At 39.4% G+C, this 15,896-nt stretch overlaps 1 protein-coding gene across 4 annotated transcripts in view; it reads right to left on the reverse strand.

Moving 5' to 3' along the window:
- The window catches only part of ZSWIM8 (zinc finger SWIM-type containing 8), a 73,073-nt gene that overhangs the window by 45,511 nt on the left and 11,666 nt on the right, over positions 1–15,896 (reverse strand). For all 4 annotated transcript variants that reach the window (XR_014884879.1, XR_014884878.1, XR_014884877.1 and 1 more), the window contains exons 2-3: positions 3,740–3,893; positions 2,651–2,745 (exon numbers count right to left, since the gene is read on the reverse strand). Coding sequence is in view for 1 of the 4 variants with exons in the window: in XM_010714378.3 (XP_010712680.2) it covers positions 2,651–2,745; positions 3,740–3,893 (249 nt within the window). In the remaining 3 variants the exon portion in view is untranslated. The remainder of the gene's footprint in view (positions 1–2,650; positions 2,746–3,739; positions 3,894–15,896) is intronic.

Below are 15,896 nucleotides of genomic sequence, written 5' to 3' on the forward strand. Positions count from 1 at the left end.
TTTAAAAATGAAAATCATTTATTGAGAAATTTAAAGTTTGTTTTTCTGGGTTCTATTAGTCCTTTTCAGGTGGAAACACAAATTTGAAACACCCCAGGCCACTCAGTAAGCAATTGGAATTAAACAGTTTAAGCCACCTATGAATTAACACCGCCCTCCTAAGAATACTACTTGTAACGCAGTTTCCAGGATTTCTTTGCTGATATTTGATAGTTCTGATGCCTCCATAGCAATGGTAGCAAACAAGCTCTATTATTCATGGAATTTAAGAACTTTTCCTCCAGGTTTCTTAGGACTAACAGAAATTGAAAAACAATAGCTGAACAAAGACCTTTAGATAGGAATTAATGCAAAGCAATTCGGGATATTTTTTTTTTCCTTTTTAAACCAAGTTAGAAGAAACTCTAAAAAGCAGAGACTTGATGACTCTGCTTGAGATGTTGAATCTGCTGCTGTCTTCCTCATTAACAATGAAATAGAAAGTAAATCCCTGAAATTAGCGACTAAAACACACCTACTTGTGAACATCAATAACTTCTTCAGTGCAAGGAGTCAGGTAGATGACTGCTACAAAAAGAATGTGTGAGAGAAGGCCTATAAAAGCCTATTATTTGTATATATACAGTACAAAACTCTAAAGAAGCAAGTTTGTGGAATGTAGTGAAGAAGTGCTATTGTTCAGAAATTATGGCTATGGATTTGCATGAGGACAAGATGACCATGATTACTCATTTACATTGGAAGAGGAAAAATATAAGTCTTATAACAGACAGCCCCTGCAAAGGAAATGGGACAGAAGAGTACAAAAGCATTGTTCAACCTTTCTCCTGTCACAATAGCACACTACACTGCTCACTCTTCCTCAAAATTAAAGACACTGTCAAAAAGTTGCTTCATTTCTTACATTTATTTTCACGTTTGTGAGTACACAAAACTTGAAACTGCAGCCACACACTTTAAAATCATTAACAGCAATGAACTGAACTTACATCCACCCACTGCCCTTCTTCTGGGCTGCTATTCATGGGGAAAAAAAAGAATCCACTAGATAATGTTTCTCTGCTAAGGAGGAAGCAGCATTACTGTTTAAACAAAGTTCCTTCCTTCCCTTCCAAACACAAAATCCTTTGTCAAGAAGCCCAGTTGCTGTACGTGTACTGGAGAAGTTTCTCCCTGGTGCTATTGTACACCACCTCCTCTTCCTTTCCTCCTCCCCTAAGCATAGGTTTTGAACAAACATCCCCAGACTTTGTTAATTTACATTCTTCCACACCTCGTCTTTTTAATTTATTACTGAAACAAGTTTCGACAACAGTGCAAACACAGTATATTAAATTTTTACGTTCTTTTCCATTGTTAAAGTCGCAGGAACTACTGAATTTCAGCAAGTTTCATTTTAACTCATTTTTTTCCTCTCTCAAGTATTTTCCTGCCTGAATTTCAGCCTTAGAGGTCTCTTACAGCATCGCAATACTAACATTAGCAGATTACGTATGCACTCAAAATTCACTTCTAGCTTGATTTTATTCATGATCCTAAATTATTGTCTGGTCTCACTAACAACTCAACATACCTTATCTATGAGGAAGCACTTCTATTTCCAACAATTCCTACTACCATTATTACAGTAGATAACAGTCTAGATAAAACCGTTCTGCACCTTTTACCTCATATTCAGAAAATAGTTTATAAATGTCTTGCAATTTACATGACTGTCTCTTTCACCCTCAACATCCCTCAACAGCACGAGTTCCTTTTCTATTCTTTACTAAATTTATTCATTCAGTTGATCATCAACAGTTAGTCATTGCCAGTATCAGAGACTGAACAGGCTCATAGGACTCCCTATCCCTCATCTCACAAAAATATAGGGACTTCCTTCCTTAATGTTATACATCCATTTACACCATCATAGTTCCCACATGCTGATCAATAAACTAATTCTGAAGTTTATACTTTCAGAAAATAATGTCTGCATTGAATTGATGTGATCCACCTTGACACACACCAGTGTCTTTATTTCACATAATTCCTTCCTATCTAACAGCTGTTACTGGAGAAGATAACTCAATATTTTTCCTTACTTAAAATGATTTCATGAAAAATCCAGATGCCAGTCTCTTGTTGAAGATTAGTTCTCACAACCATAAAACATTAAAATAGCAAGGTAAGTGAGAAGAAGTGAGGATGAAACTCACTGTGCAGCAACAGGAATTTCCTTCTGCCTTAATACTACCAAAGTACCTGCATTATAAACACAACTATTTTGCAGTAAGAATAACATTTAAGCCTGTAAACTTCATCTCTGCCATAAACACACTTTAGGCAAGGGATTAAATGGATCAGACTGATAGAAAGCCAATTTCTTTTTATTAATGAGGAGTTTAAGCATTATGGAGACAAAGGCATTCTATAAAGTTTTTCCCAAAATGTTGAGACAGAGTAAGGGTCTAATTTGCAGAACTAATCTGGCTTTTCACTGAATTTCACTGAGCTGACAAAGGCTGAAATAAACAGAACATTTAGCTTAAGACATCACACAAAACACGTATAGCATGGAGTTTAGTCTAGGATACAGAAAAACTAGTTTTGAGACATAGTTTTGGGAAGCTAAATGAAATCTAGAGACATGGAGCTGCAGAGTTCTTACCTATCTGGAGAGGGTCTTTGACTGCCCTCACTCTGAACAGCTGCTCCCCTCTCTGGAACTCATCTGCACTGCCGTTAGCCAAACATGAGTACAGTCTGTAAGTGAAAAACATAACAAATCAAGATTAGTAGTTTCTGAGAAACTTTGCATTATCATCATCTGAAATACAAAATCATTTACCTAAAATCACTTACATTCCAACTTCAGCACGTCACAGTAAAACCTTGTACTTCTAGACAAGTTGCCCACATGGTCATGTGAGATTTTTTACATCTGTGCTCATCAGACTAACGAGCATGTATGACCAACAGCTGAAGTGCTCTGTTCCATCACAGGTGACCTTTATAACTGTATCAGTACTTCTGGCACTAACTCCCCAACCCGATACTAAAATGTTAGATGAAAGCATTTAAGAATTGCCAGGATGATTCTTTCTAAAAGACTACAGATACCACTGCTATCCTACAAAATTCCAGATGCACGGTTGCATTGATAGGCAGCCTACAGAAAAAAAGCTTCAGACAAAATACATTCGTAAAAGACCTAACAGCACTGAGGTTCTGATTATACACTCAATCAATTAATGGGGAAACATAAGAAATACAGTTATTTCCCTGGCTGTATCTACTCTGATTGCTGATGTACTCAGCAAATTCTGATTCTCCTACTTACACCAATAAAAAACTTGCAAAGAGAGAGAGTCCTCCCCAATAATTCCTGAGCTCAGCTAAGTTCTGATTGAAGCAACAGATTCAAACTGGACAGAATACCACATAAGATTTATGTAAGGATAAAAGTCAACAAATAGGTTACACAGTCAAGCAAACCAAGGCAAGCATTTATCCTGTTTCAGTTACACACAGAACCTGCACTTTTATATGTTCTTCCTGGGATGCAAGCAGGGCAACTGAACCCACAATAAGAATCCATACCATTGCACATCTCCTACAGTAACCCACCCATATATTACAAAGTCCACATAGCAACAGCAAGAGCAGCCAATATACAGGACATTACATGGACAGTGATTGTTCTCTAGTGAACAGAACTTTCCCTTAAGCATCAGTGAGCAGAAATAGTAAGCATTACCTAATATCTTCCTCATTTTCAGGGAAACTCCAAAAGGCAATCCGAAGCTGTAGTTGCTCAGGAACTGGAGGATAAACTTTTTCCACGACCTCAAATGGAATGTGAAATGCAACCTGTTTTGCAGACAGTTCCACCAATGGGATCACCAGCCCATCTGGCAAGACAAGAAACAAAATGCAATTAGCCACTGAGGGAACTGAACTGAGGAGAGGCAAAAGGCATTAGAGCAGAGAGCACATCCCCGCCTAACTCACCAAATTCAAAGAGCTATTTTGATAGTACAATGAAAGGCAGCACAGAAATTTTCTAAAAAACTGACTATTTGCCAACCTTACGTTTGTTTTCAGCCCCAGAGATTCATTAGGCAGCATTCCCTTCTCACAGATCAGCAGTCTTTTACTGTCACAGGATTATTTCTCCACCACCAGCAATTTTTATTCTACATTATAGATGAACCCTATCTTTTACTGTGCTATACTCCCATCCACAAATGTGCGAGCACAGATTGTAAAATGTACAGTGATGGTTAAGTGAGTTATACCTTTCTTTACTGCAAGCAGATACACAAGATTTTAGGGGAAAGTCATCTTATTTCCCCTTCTGACAGCCAGCACAGCTAACTAAAGAAAATCACTATTGTTAATTAGTGCAGCAGTCAGCTTAAATGTCACTGCTGTTACTACAATAGTAGATACCACAGAAAGTACAAACCGAGGTACATTAGTACTCAAAACTGCTCTGAGCAATGAAAGGAGAAGTATTTCTTGGAGTTTTTTACTGCAGTTTTTGTAGAGGCACTTTATCCAAGTCCTTCATTACACAACATTAAAAAAAAAAGAGATAATAACTAAGCAATCTCTACCCTTAAAGGTACAATATCTGAAAAAGACTTTAGTATGAGGTGAAACACCTGTGCATCTTTCAAAGAGACTGCAAGTGGGTGGTATTTCTTTTCACAACTACGTGGTGTGGGGTATGAAGGTCAGACAGAAATAGCAAAGCCACACTGGGTTGACAGAAAAGCAGCAAAAGCAATCCATTATTCCATTAATATGTCTTATTATTACATATATTTTTCTTTACAGTTGCAATGGACTAGGACTCCTACAATCAGTTACCAGGAGTCAACAGTACTAGCAGAGCAGCAGTAGCAGGATCACTGCAATTACCCTCCACCTACTTCATTACATAGCACAGCTGTTCTCCTTCAAGCCTAACCAAACTAGCTCAAGAAAAACCCTATGACAAGCATTGCTGAAATTACCTGTCCTGAAAAAAAAAATCCATATTCCAAGTGGGAAAGAGTTAGTACTACTAAACATAAGAAACATACATGCTTTCTGATGAATCAAACAACTGTGATGCCCTGATCTAACAATTTTCAGGATGATCTAACTTTTGCCAGTAATAGGGCAGTAGTACTCAGTGAGAACCCCAGGGAGCTTTTCAGACCCCAGCCAGGAGCAAGCTGGGTAAACAGCCCTACACGACACAAGCAGGACCCTACTGCTGGCCACCACTTCTCCCCACAGACCCCTGCCCCCCTCATATGATTACAACATATTAGCATGGATCCTTTGAAGGAAGTAAGTTCCCAGGAGCCTCTTGAGCCAGGGACTCTTGGATTAATTCTTCCACATGATCTACCAAGACTTCATACAATGGGAAGAAACTACAGTTTCATTGAGAAAATGAGTCACATGAGCATTGTCATGTCAGCTCAGCCACATAGCCATAACATGACTGCAAAAACCACTGTGGGATGACAACGAGCCTGGGACAAACAAATCCACCAAAAGTATATCAAAGTCATCCCTACTTGAGAAGCCTTTCGGATTTACTCAGTTAGGAAGGATCCAGTGCACTCGAGATTTTACCAGATTTGCAGTGAACTAAGGTAACTGACTGACTTCGTATTGAACTCAGTTTCATCAGCTGTACTGCATTAATAGTAGCCTGCAGGAGCCAGCAGCCAATTAACTGGAACAGCTGTCTTCAGCACGCACTCAGCACATAGTTTAGATATTCTCAGAATGAAGTGAAAGCAGTAACATCTGAAGTGGAAAAAATAATCTAAAAAGCAATAATCTTATCTATAAAACACCGGATTTCTCTAAAATGTTTAATTTTCTAGATGGAAAAAGAGCCCTGGAAAAGAAATGGTAGAAGATAACAGAATATTTGGATGATACTTAAAGGATGAGTGAATTTACAGTAGCCAAGCTGCTACATAATGTAAACACTAAAATTAAGAAATTAAACTGCTTTAAGTTTCAAGGGTGATGTGCCACGTGCAGCCACAGTGATAGACACTTAACCTGCATGGGATTCAGAACAGAGGGACTTCCCCATTAGGTCTTCTGTACATTCGGTTGGACACCATGAGTTAAGTGCTTAAATTAGACAATATTTTTCTTTGAATACTAAACAAAGAGATCCTCTCCAAAAGTTTATCTCTAGATAAACAAATCTGCTATTGGGGGATTTATACCTGCTTACATCAAAAGGTATTATCGGTGAAACACATGAAAGGTACTCCCAAATACTATAAAATACACTTTGAGAAAAAACAAAAAGGAAAAGTGCTAATAAAGAAAAGGAAAAGGCACTGTAGCTCCCACTCAATGTAAAGATAAAGACAGCAAGAAAGACTGCAAAAAAATAAAAATAAAAATAATAATATAGCAATAAAATCAGAGATGTAATAGAATATCAATGAATCTGCAAGATACATTTATCTGATGGAGAAAATAATTTTAAACTGTGCTTCCCCTTGGGCAACAGACAAGACGATCCAAAGAGAGCAAAGGAAACTCCTCATGTCTTCCAAGAATAAAATTACAGGCAAAGCATAAACAACCCCAACATTTCTGACCTACACGAAACCCAAATCGCAGGTCTAGAAGGGAATCAGAGATAATCTGATCTGTACACCCTACTTGCAGGCAGGACCAAGAACTTCTCAACCATTCGGAATAAATCGTGTCCCATCTATCTACTGCTATGTGGAACACACTAACTCTTACATGAAGACCATCCATCCTACCCTTTTTGTTTCTGTTTCATATGAATTGATTTTATTGTAGTTTTACAATAGCTATAACTTTAGCACAGACACAGTTATTCCTGAAGGAACAACAGCAACAACAAAAAACCCAACCCAATTTCAAACAGCTAAGGCAAGCTACGCACACAGAAACATGCCTTCACCAGTGGAAGCAAATCCCGTGCCATCAGGGCTTATTGACATGGGTGTGCTACATTTCTTAATCTTTCCTAGCACACGGTAGGCTGTAGCAAGTTGCAGCCAACAATTGTTCATAAAGACAGATCATGTTCCAATAAATTCTTCGGTACAATAACAGAGTTTTCATGATAGACAAAGAGAGAGAGAAAACTCTGCTTGAATAAGCAGCAAAATAGGGGCCAGGAGTTATTAAATGGAACTGAAACAAATCCAGCTGGACCAAACACTGAATATATTTGTTATCCAATGACATTATTCCTATTGGGTTAGATTCAGTTGACACATGTCCTAAAAATAAACTATATCTTCAATAGATATGAACAAATACAAATTCAAGGGAACAAATCTCACAGTATGAGATAAGACAGTACAAAGATAAGACTCACTGTGTTTTATACATACATATATACCTTAAGGAAAATAGGGTGATGCTTTTTAGCAGAACAAGTAAACCATACAGTAAGACATCTCAGACTGCACTATCTTTTGAGAGATGTGTCTCCAGCTTTGATTTTATAGCTATCTCTAGTCCACATCTCACATTTCCCCTCACCTCTACCGCTGGCCTTAGTCCAAAACACATCAGGGTGGAACAAAAGTAATACAACTATAGATAGACCAAGGAGATGGAGAAAATGAAGTGAAACACTTCTGCTATTAGAAGAGAAAATGAGATCAGTAAAACTAACAAGAAATACGTAGCGCGTCATCTTGACCAGTGAAGATGTATGCAGGGGTGTTATAAAACCTGTTTTATAAGTCTGATTTAAAAAATAGTATATACTACATTTCTTTTGACAGTGCCTGCCATGTAGAAAGATAAATCTGTCACTGTGAAATGTCACTTAACCATTTAACTAAAATAAATCAAACAGAAATATATATCAGTAAGTGCCCCAAACTTAAGGCAGTGACATATTTTCTCCCTAATACCCCTTGAAACCAAAAAATGCTCTGAGTTCTCAAATATGGGAGAGCCATGCATTGAGCTATAACATACTTAAATCAAACCTCTTAAAAATGGTCGTCTTCTTGTTGTCTTCTGTACATTGCTGCTGTTGGTTCTGTTCCTCCCTTTATTTAACTTTCCAAAAATTTATGATGTCTTGAAGAAGTATGTGCCAGTGCAACATGTTCCTTTCAGTCTCCAACTATGCAACAAACATGAGAAAACCTTACCATTGTCTTGAATTCTGTTATATTGCAAGGAAAGAGCTTTGACTGCACAGTCACCCAAGGTGAATATTGCAAAATTAATCATGACATTTTTAATTAAAAATTTAGTCTCCATTTTGAATATAAATTACTCCAAGATGTTTAGGCCATTACTTACATCTCTTTCCCTATTCTTCTTCCATTTTGTTGCATAATCAATGTGATGTTAAAAGCAGGTTACATATTTTTAAAAATAAAAGAAATTCACCTCTGAGGACAATACACACGGTATGTTGCAAATGTCTGAAAAAAGGGTATTTTCACTTCCTTCAAAAGCATTTCTCACACAAATCTCTTTCCACAAGGCCCATAAGAAGAGGCATTCAGTAAGGAGCAGAGCCGACTCAATGGGTCACCAACACACCACCGCCCGCTTTTCTGTCACATTAACCTTTGAGACAGGCAGATCATAACTCTGTCACAGAATCATAGAATTGCTTACATTGAAAGGGACCTTAAAGATCATCTACTACCAACCTCCTGCCACAGGCAAGTTTGCCACCTACCAGAACAGGCTGCCTAGGGTCCCATTCAACCTGTCCTTTAAGAGCGCCTCCAGAGATGGGGCATCTGATTAATGTTAAAAATATCTAAAGGGAGGAGGGAGGCAAATGGATGAGACCAGATTCTTCTCAGTGGTGTGCAGCAATAGAACAAGGAGAAATGGCCTAAAACTTGAACAAAGAAAGTTCTGTATTAACACGTGGGAGAACTTCTTTACAGTATGGGTAACAGAGTACTGGAACTGGTTGACCAGAGAGGTTGTAGAGCCTCCTTCTATGGAGATATTCAAGACCCGTCTGGATACCTAAGTGTGTGACCTATTGCAGTGTACCTGCTTTAGCAGGGGGGTTGGACTCAATGATCTCTTGAGGTCCCTTTCATCCCCTGTGATTTCGTGATCCACAGCTTCTCTGGACAGCCTGTTGTTGTGCCAAAGTTGGAGGAGAGAGGATTCAAGATAAAAGAGTTTAAATAGAACAGCTTGAAAAATTTCCTTCATACAGACTCACAGGCAACCCAAAGGAGTAGCTAGAAAGCTGTATCACATAGTAGAAAAAGGATCAGTTAGACCTGTGCCTGGACTATCTAATGAAGAACACTGGATTAAAAACAAAACAAAACACCCAACAACAACAAAAAACCCAATAACTCACTCGATGTGCTCCTTCACGCTTGCATGGCGATTCTTATAACTAGAAACTCATTTCTTTCCTAAAAAATCACCACCATTGAGTTGCAGGACCTTTTGCAATCACACAGTTGGTCTCTGTGTAGGCTGTAGTGGACACACACGTGTGTGTATCACATTGCTCTGTCACAACTGGAGCAAACTTGTGCTCTCTGGGAAGCTCAGTAGACATACCGAAGACTGAACAGGCACAAAGAACAAACTCTTGCCCCAACAACAATCAGTAGAAGAAAATCAAACTGGAAGGCCAAGGAGCAAAGAAGCTGTGCTAGTCACCCCACAGCCTAGTCAGATCCCAAGACTGAACCAAGACACATCAATGTCAGACCCCGACAGGTGAATGGACACAAGCAATGCCCCCCAGTTCTAATCCAACTTGACTACCTACAGAATGATGCAATCTGAAAGGCTGAAGATTCAGTGTAATACTCAAATAGCGATTCCCAGCTGCCTTGAATTAGTGTTCTTCTGTTTTAGATTAATAATTCTGTGTTCCACTTTGTGCCGAGGGGGGGGGAAAAAAAGGCAATTTTTCTTATTTTTCTTGTAAAACACAAGCAAACCACAGTACCTCTAAAAATAGGAGGTTCTTTCATTTTACAGATTAAGGAAAAAAAATGAAAATGCATTGGCTCCTAAGTCACTTAAGCAACGTCAGCCTTCACAAAATAAGCAGCTCCTTTACTCTGTAACAGTTTCTCTACCAAGTTAAACAGTTTCAGCAATTTCTTTCTTAGATACCACTCCAAACCAATTCTCTGCAAAACCTCCTCAGCGTTAACAAAGCAGCTGCAATAACAAACAGAGAACAGCAGATTCTGGAAGAAATTCTTTGGTGGAATTCATCTGTATGAGTTATTCAGATGCTGGAACAGAACAAGAAGGCTGGATATGAAAATAAGACATAGTAAGTGGTAGAGAAAGGATGCTACAAACACTGCTGCTGATTGTTAATCAAGCTTGCTCAGAAATTATGATGAAAGGGAATGTTCTGATTTGATGTCTCCTTTCATAAACATTTTTGTATTTTTTAAGATGTCCACATACTCAGACCAGACTACCAAGTGCAGCCAAAATTTTAAAAACATAATGGAATCGGAATTTACAAGACTTTCATTTACCTCTTATTTTCCTCACCAAGAGTTATACAACTCTCTCTGCTTTTCACTACCATTTTTCAGCAGTGAAATTACGTTGAGAGTAAATGTGGTAAGATAGCAAGTACAGAGATATATAAAACCAAGCTGAAAGCAAGAAGAATTTGGGTAAGCCTACATCAGATCTAACCCACAGAAAGACATTTTTATGTTCAAAACAGCTGAGAAGTGGAATAAGCAATAGAATGTTTTCATTCATGTGTACTGGACAAGACTCACGAGATTCATAGCTAAAAGCCTTTAAAAATACAAATCCCAGATGGGAAGATTATGGTCCATAATTAGAAACCTCCCACTTAAAGAGAAAAATCTGATGCAACTATTACCACACAAATTTCATTGCTACCACCACAATAACATTTTAAGAATGGCTGTTTATTACTTTATCCAATGCAAAAAAGCTGATTTTATTACAAGAAGGTGTCCAATTCATCCTCAAAGTCTCAGCTTTCTAAAGCAAAAGCCATAGCACAGGGTCAAATGTAAGCTCAATCTGACTTTTGAAAATTGCCCAGTGCTGCAACATAGTTGATATATGTGGCAAAACTATTTGCTTGCTCAAACTACCTGTTTGCTCCTGTAATTACACTTCATTTCAAAACCAAATACATCTTTTGGCTAAACCTATCTTGACACCACGTCTTCTGTCTCCATAATTAAGAAGCAGGAAAGAGTTTTGCTTTTGTTTTTAAACTCAAACCTTAGAACATACCTACACACCAGAAGTTAATACTTTTGGTTGTTTGCTTTGTACACAAGTCTTAGTAGATTTGAAAAATGCAACACTATAAATTACATTGCAGAATTGTGGTGGATAAGAACTTTGGAGTTTTTCTCAAGTGTCAGTAAATTCAAACATGTTGAGTCTTGCAGTTCCTGTTCTAGTCATCAGAATAATTAAAAAAAAAAAAATTCTGAGAGATCTACTGCACAGTTGGTTTTCACACTCACTTTCTACACACATACCAAACTAAGAAAACCAGCCGACTTAATTCTGCACATCATCACAGAAACAACATTGCCATTGTCCTAAGATCAAGCACAGAGTGCAACTCAGACCAATTTTTCTTATGGAAGCTGATCACCTATCACAGGAGGGACCCTAAATACCCAACAGAACACATATTCAACTTCTCTTGGCAGCTGTTGCAATATCTGAGTGAGCTAAAAAGTATTTTATCCTGAGGTTATTGTTTTTCAGGTTACATCTCTCCTGATACAAAGCCAACTCCTCATTACACTTCCATAGGATTTCAGGAAGCATACAAAAACCCTCCAAACAGGAAAACTGGTGAGGCTTCATAATTCTATCCAAGACCACACAAGAGAACTAGAACTTAGAATATGCATGATGAGTGTGTGGGGTGCAAGAGTACAAACCTACCAGAAGTTTAAATGACCAGGAGTATGCAGAAAATCCCATAACCATGTCCAACTTCCCCTACAGAATTCTTCATTTCTTCCGTTCCATGTCACCAATAGCAAAACCATCCACTGCTTATAAAGTGGTCATGATCTACCCTCAGAAGAACAGGAAGTTCCGCACAAATGTGCGCAAGAACTTCTTTACGGTGAGGGTGACGGAGCACTGGAACAGGCTGCCCAGAGAGGTTGTGGAGTCTCCTTCTCTGGAGATGTTCAAGACCCACCTGGACACCTACTTGTGCGACCTGGTGTAGGGAACCTGCTTTGGTAGGGGGGTTGGACTCGATCTCTGGAAGTCCCTTCCAACTCCTACAATTCTGTGATACTATTGGTGATAGGTGGATGGTTGGACTGGATGATCTTGTAGGTCCTTTCCAACCTTGGTGATTCCGTGATTCTGCAATTCTATGGATAAATGAGCATAGCATCTTAGAACAGAGCTGTGCAGAACACAACAGAAGAGTAGGAAAGGATCTACAAAGATCACTGAATCCAACTGCCTGATCACTTCAGGGCTCACCAAAAGTTAAAGCACATTATTGAGGACACTGCCCATTAGTTAATCATCTTAATGATTAAGCCACAATTTAATCATTAAGAAATTACAATTTAACTAAGTAATGTAGCACCAGCACTAGCAGGGGCACTTAGGATTACTGAACAGACCTAAACCAGAAGCCTGATGCTTTCTGCTACAGGACTGCTTAGAAAATGACACAAGGAACAGAGGCTACAGATCAAGAGGCTACAATGTACATTCTAAGAGACTTCAAGTCTCAACACACATTTTAGGAGCAGTTGTTTGCTTCTATGCCTCCCAACTTTATCTGTAGTTTCTGTGCCAGCAATACTTTCAGAGGCACAACAGAGGAACACTCTCTTCAGAGCAGTATGACATTAATAAGAAAAATAACCAACCCTGTTGCATTATTCTCTTTTCACCTCTGGTGAACGTGACTGAGGACTTCATTACATCCAAGTAACCTCTAACTGACAAGCAGATAGCCCAATACCTTACCATCCCTGAGGCCTCTTGCACTTACCAGGCTGAAGAAAAGCTGCATGTATGAAAACAACTTTTGCTCTCCGAAGGTCAGTTGGCTGAAGAACAGATTAACCTTCTTTCCACCCCAGTTTGTGCTCCTTATGCCCTTACAACATCTTAGCTGCAACATTCTTTATGTACTGGAAACCAGATCTCTAGAAAGAACACTTGATTTCAGTCTTCAGAACCTCAGGACAAGGCAAAGGTGGAAAGCTACACGTAGTATTTAATAACCAAGAAGATCTTTGATGGAGGGAAAGGAAATTCAGGTGAAACCATATTTCATGATTTCTGAACTCCAGGACAGAAACATCTGCACTTTCCCAAACCACTGAACTCACAGTCCTAAGATCGCAGCAGAAGATCCTAGTCACTTAACTGCCTTACAGTTCACATAAGATTTTGTTGCAAACATATACAAAGTATCTACAGAAAATATCTGCTTTGAACATATCTTAGAACCTCTCTAAACACAAGTCCAGCTCAGAATGGAAAGCTGCTTTTTACACTCAATTCTATTGCTTCACTCATGCAGCAACTGCGAACACCTGCACAGAACTGTGCTGATGCAACCAGAGTGTTTGATATTCTGCTGATGCCTTATGTGAGATGAGATTTATCAGACTCTTCAGAAGCTCTGAATCTCGAGAGCAAAATGCCAGTAAGCTCTTTTCTCAGCTCTCCTCCACTGTAACACAACTGAGATCCAAAAAACTCTAGCACCGGCATTAAGCAGGCAATGCAGCATTCACGACTTGACAACCTCCTCTGGAAATGCAGACAAGAAATTCTTTATCCAATCACCCTTGAATTTCCCTCTCTGAAAAAGGAATTCATTTCAAAAAAAAGAGCAGCCTGGGCAAGCAACCGACAGCTGTTAGAAAACCTAAAATGAGCAGCAGATTTTTGTAAAGAAAGACAGACAGTGCTACAAAACACTGTATTCATGCCAGGGCTGGCCAAGGTTTCACAACAAAACGGGCAGCTTGCATTCAGAGTAACTCTACAGCTGACGAAGCAGATCAGCTGCAGGCTCGGCGTTTTCCTGGCACCGCTGCTCCCCGCGCTCTGTGCAGATGGCATTCCGTGTAACCCACACCGTGCACGCAGAGCACAGAGATCAAACAGCTCCTGCTTCCTGCAGGGGAGGCTCCGTGCTACCGCTCTTTTCCACTCATGCCCCGTGCAAAGTATACTAACATCTCAGACTTCAGAATTATCCGCAGCAGTCAAGGACAAGCAAACAAGTGACACAGATCAACGTGGATCAGATACTATTCAGAATGCACATAATGAAAGATAAACACAAATCAAAAACCCAGACTGCATCACAGCTGAGCACCTATTTCTACCAAGTATATTGCCATGCTTTCAAATGCTGAAAGAACGTCATACAAAACATTGTGCAACCTACACTATTTAAAGTGCTGTTCTCAACCATTAGTATCCACCCTGAAGTTGTGCACGCCCAATTAATCCCTAACCAGCTTTATCCTATGCCCACATCCCAGGGCGGTATCACTCGGCCTCCAAACAAACACACAGCAAACACTGAGGTGCTGCATTGCAGAGCATTATCAGAATGAGATCCAGCCCACTTTAGTGAGGCTTATAGGAAATTTATTGTCTGAAAAAAATAGATCAAGGATGAGGCTTTCTCACCCCTAGGGTGAAAAAAAAAAAAAAAAAGTTAAACATCTGTCAGCAACTCAAAGAAGACACTGCCTTTTGGTATCACCAATGGAAAACCACTAGAGGTTTAAAAATCCATTTCCTGAGACAGGAGTTGAAGTTGCACACCTAAGAGCTTCTAAGAAAATTCTCACCTGACTCCTATTTTCACCTCCTTGGGTTTTGTAAAAACCTCCCACAGCGTAAACTGAGGTGTGTGTCTGCAGAGGAGGCTACCACCCCACCCGGTGGCACTCCCCAGTGCAGCTCAGGGATGCCAGCACAGCCCCAGCTGCCGCTGTGGGGCCCAAAGGCAGCAGTCCCCAGCCTTCCTCCAGCTCTCCTTCCCCTCACTGGAAATAAGGCATCTGCCCAATTGCTGCTTGGTTCACCATATAGCAAACAAAAAGGAGGAGAGGCCACCTCGCAGACAACTGAGCACCAAGGATAAATGGAACAAGCCAGCAGCTGCAGAACGTTTACAGAGGAGGAACCCGTAATAAGTACGTCTATCACTAACAGTGCACAAAAACAATAAGAAGGAACACCAGAAAACTGCGACGCACCAATTGTGTAAATTTACTTAGTCAGATGGATACTATATCCCAAGATATTTGCAACATTACAATACTGAAGCTAAGTCAGTCATCTTCTGAGAACATCCCCAGAAGTCTTGAAGCATTTCCTGCTCTTAACCACTAAGGGAAAACTAACTCCTGTCCTTGAGAAGCATAAGCAGCTTAGCTGAGCCTGCACACTGCTGCTTTAAATGCAGTCCATTAGGCAATGAAAACTACCAAAGGCACTCAGGGTGAAACAATTAACTTATCTATGTCAGATCACCTTCTCTCCAAGCCACACATGAAAGTTATATGGAAGTGTAAGTTGCAAATATTTTCACAGCTGGCCCATCACTAGCTCTGATAAACAAATTTACAGCTGCAGCTCCCTTTTTGTCCCACCTCAGCATTTACTGACCTAACTATGACGTAGCAAAAGTAATTACACGTAACATGCAGCAGAAACCATAAACAGCTCAGGAGAATTAAGTGATGCCCTATAGCCTACACAAAGGCATTAGATTCATGTAAGTAGTAGTAATTTCATTTTTAAAGCTATTAATTACACCATAACTCACTGGCAAGACTATAATGAAGTTTGAATATGAAATACCTAACAGTATTTTTTACATCAGCAATTGGTGC

The sequence above is a fragment of the Meleagris gallopavo genome, chromosome 8 (genome assembly GCF_905368555.1).
Source record: "Meleagris gallopavo chromosome 8, MGAL_WU_HG_1.1, whole genome shotgun sequence".
NCBI lineage: Eukaryota > Metazoa > Chordata > Aves > Galliformes > Phasianidae > Meleagris > Meleagris gallopavo.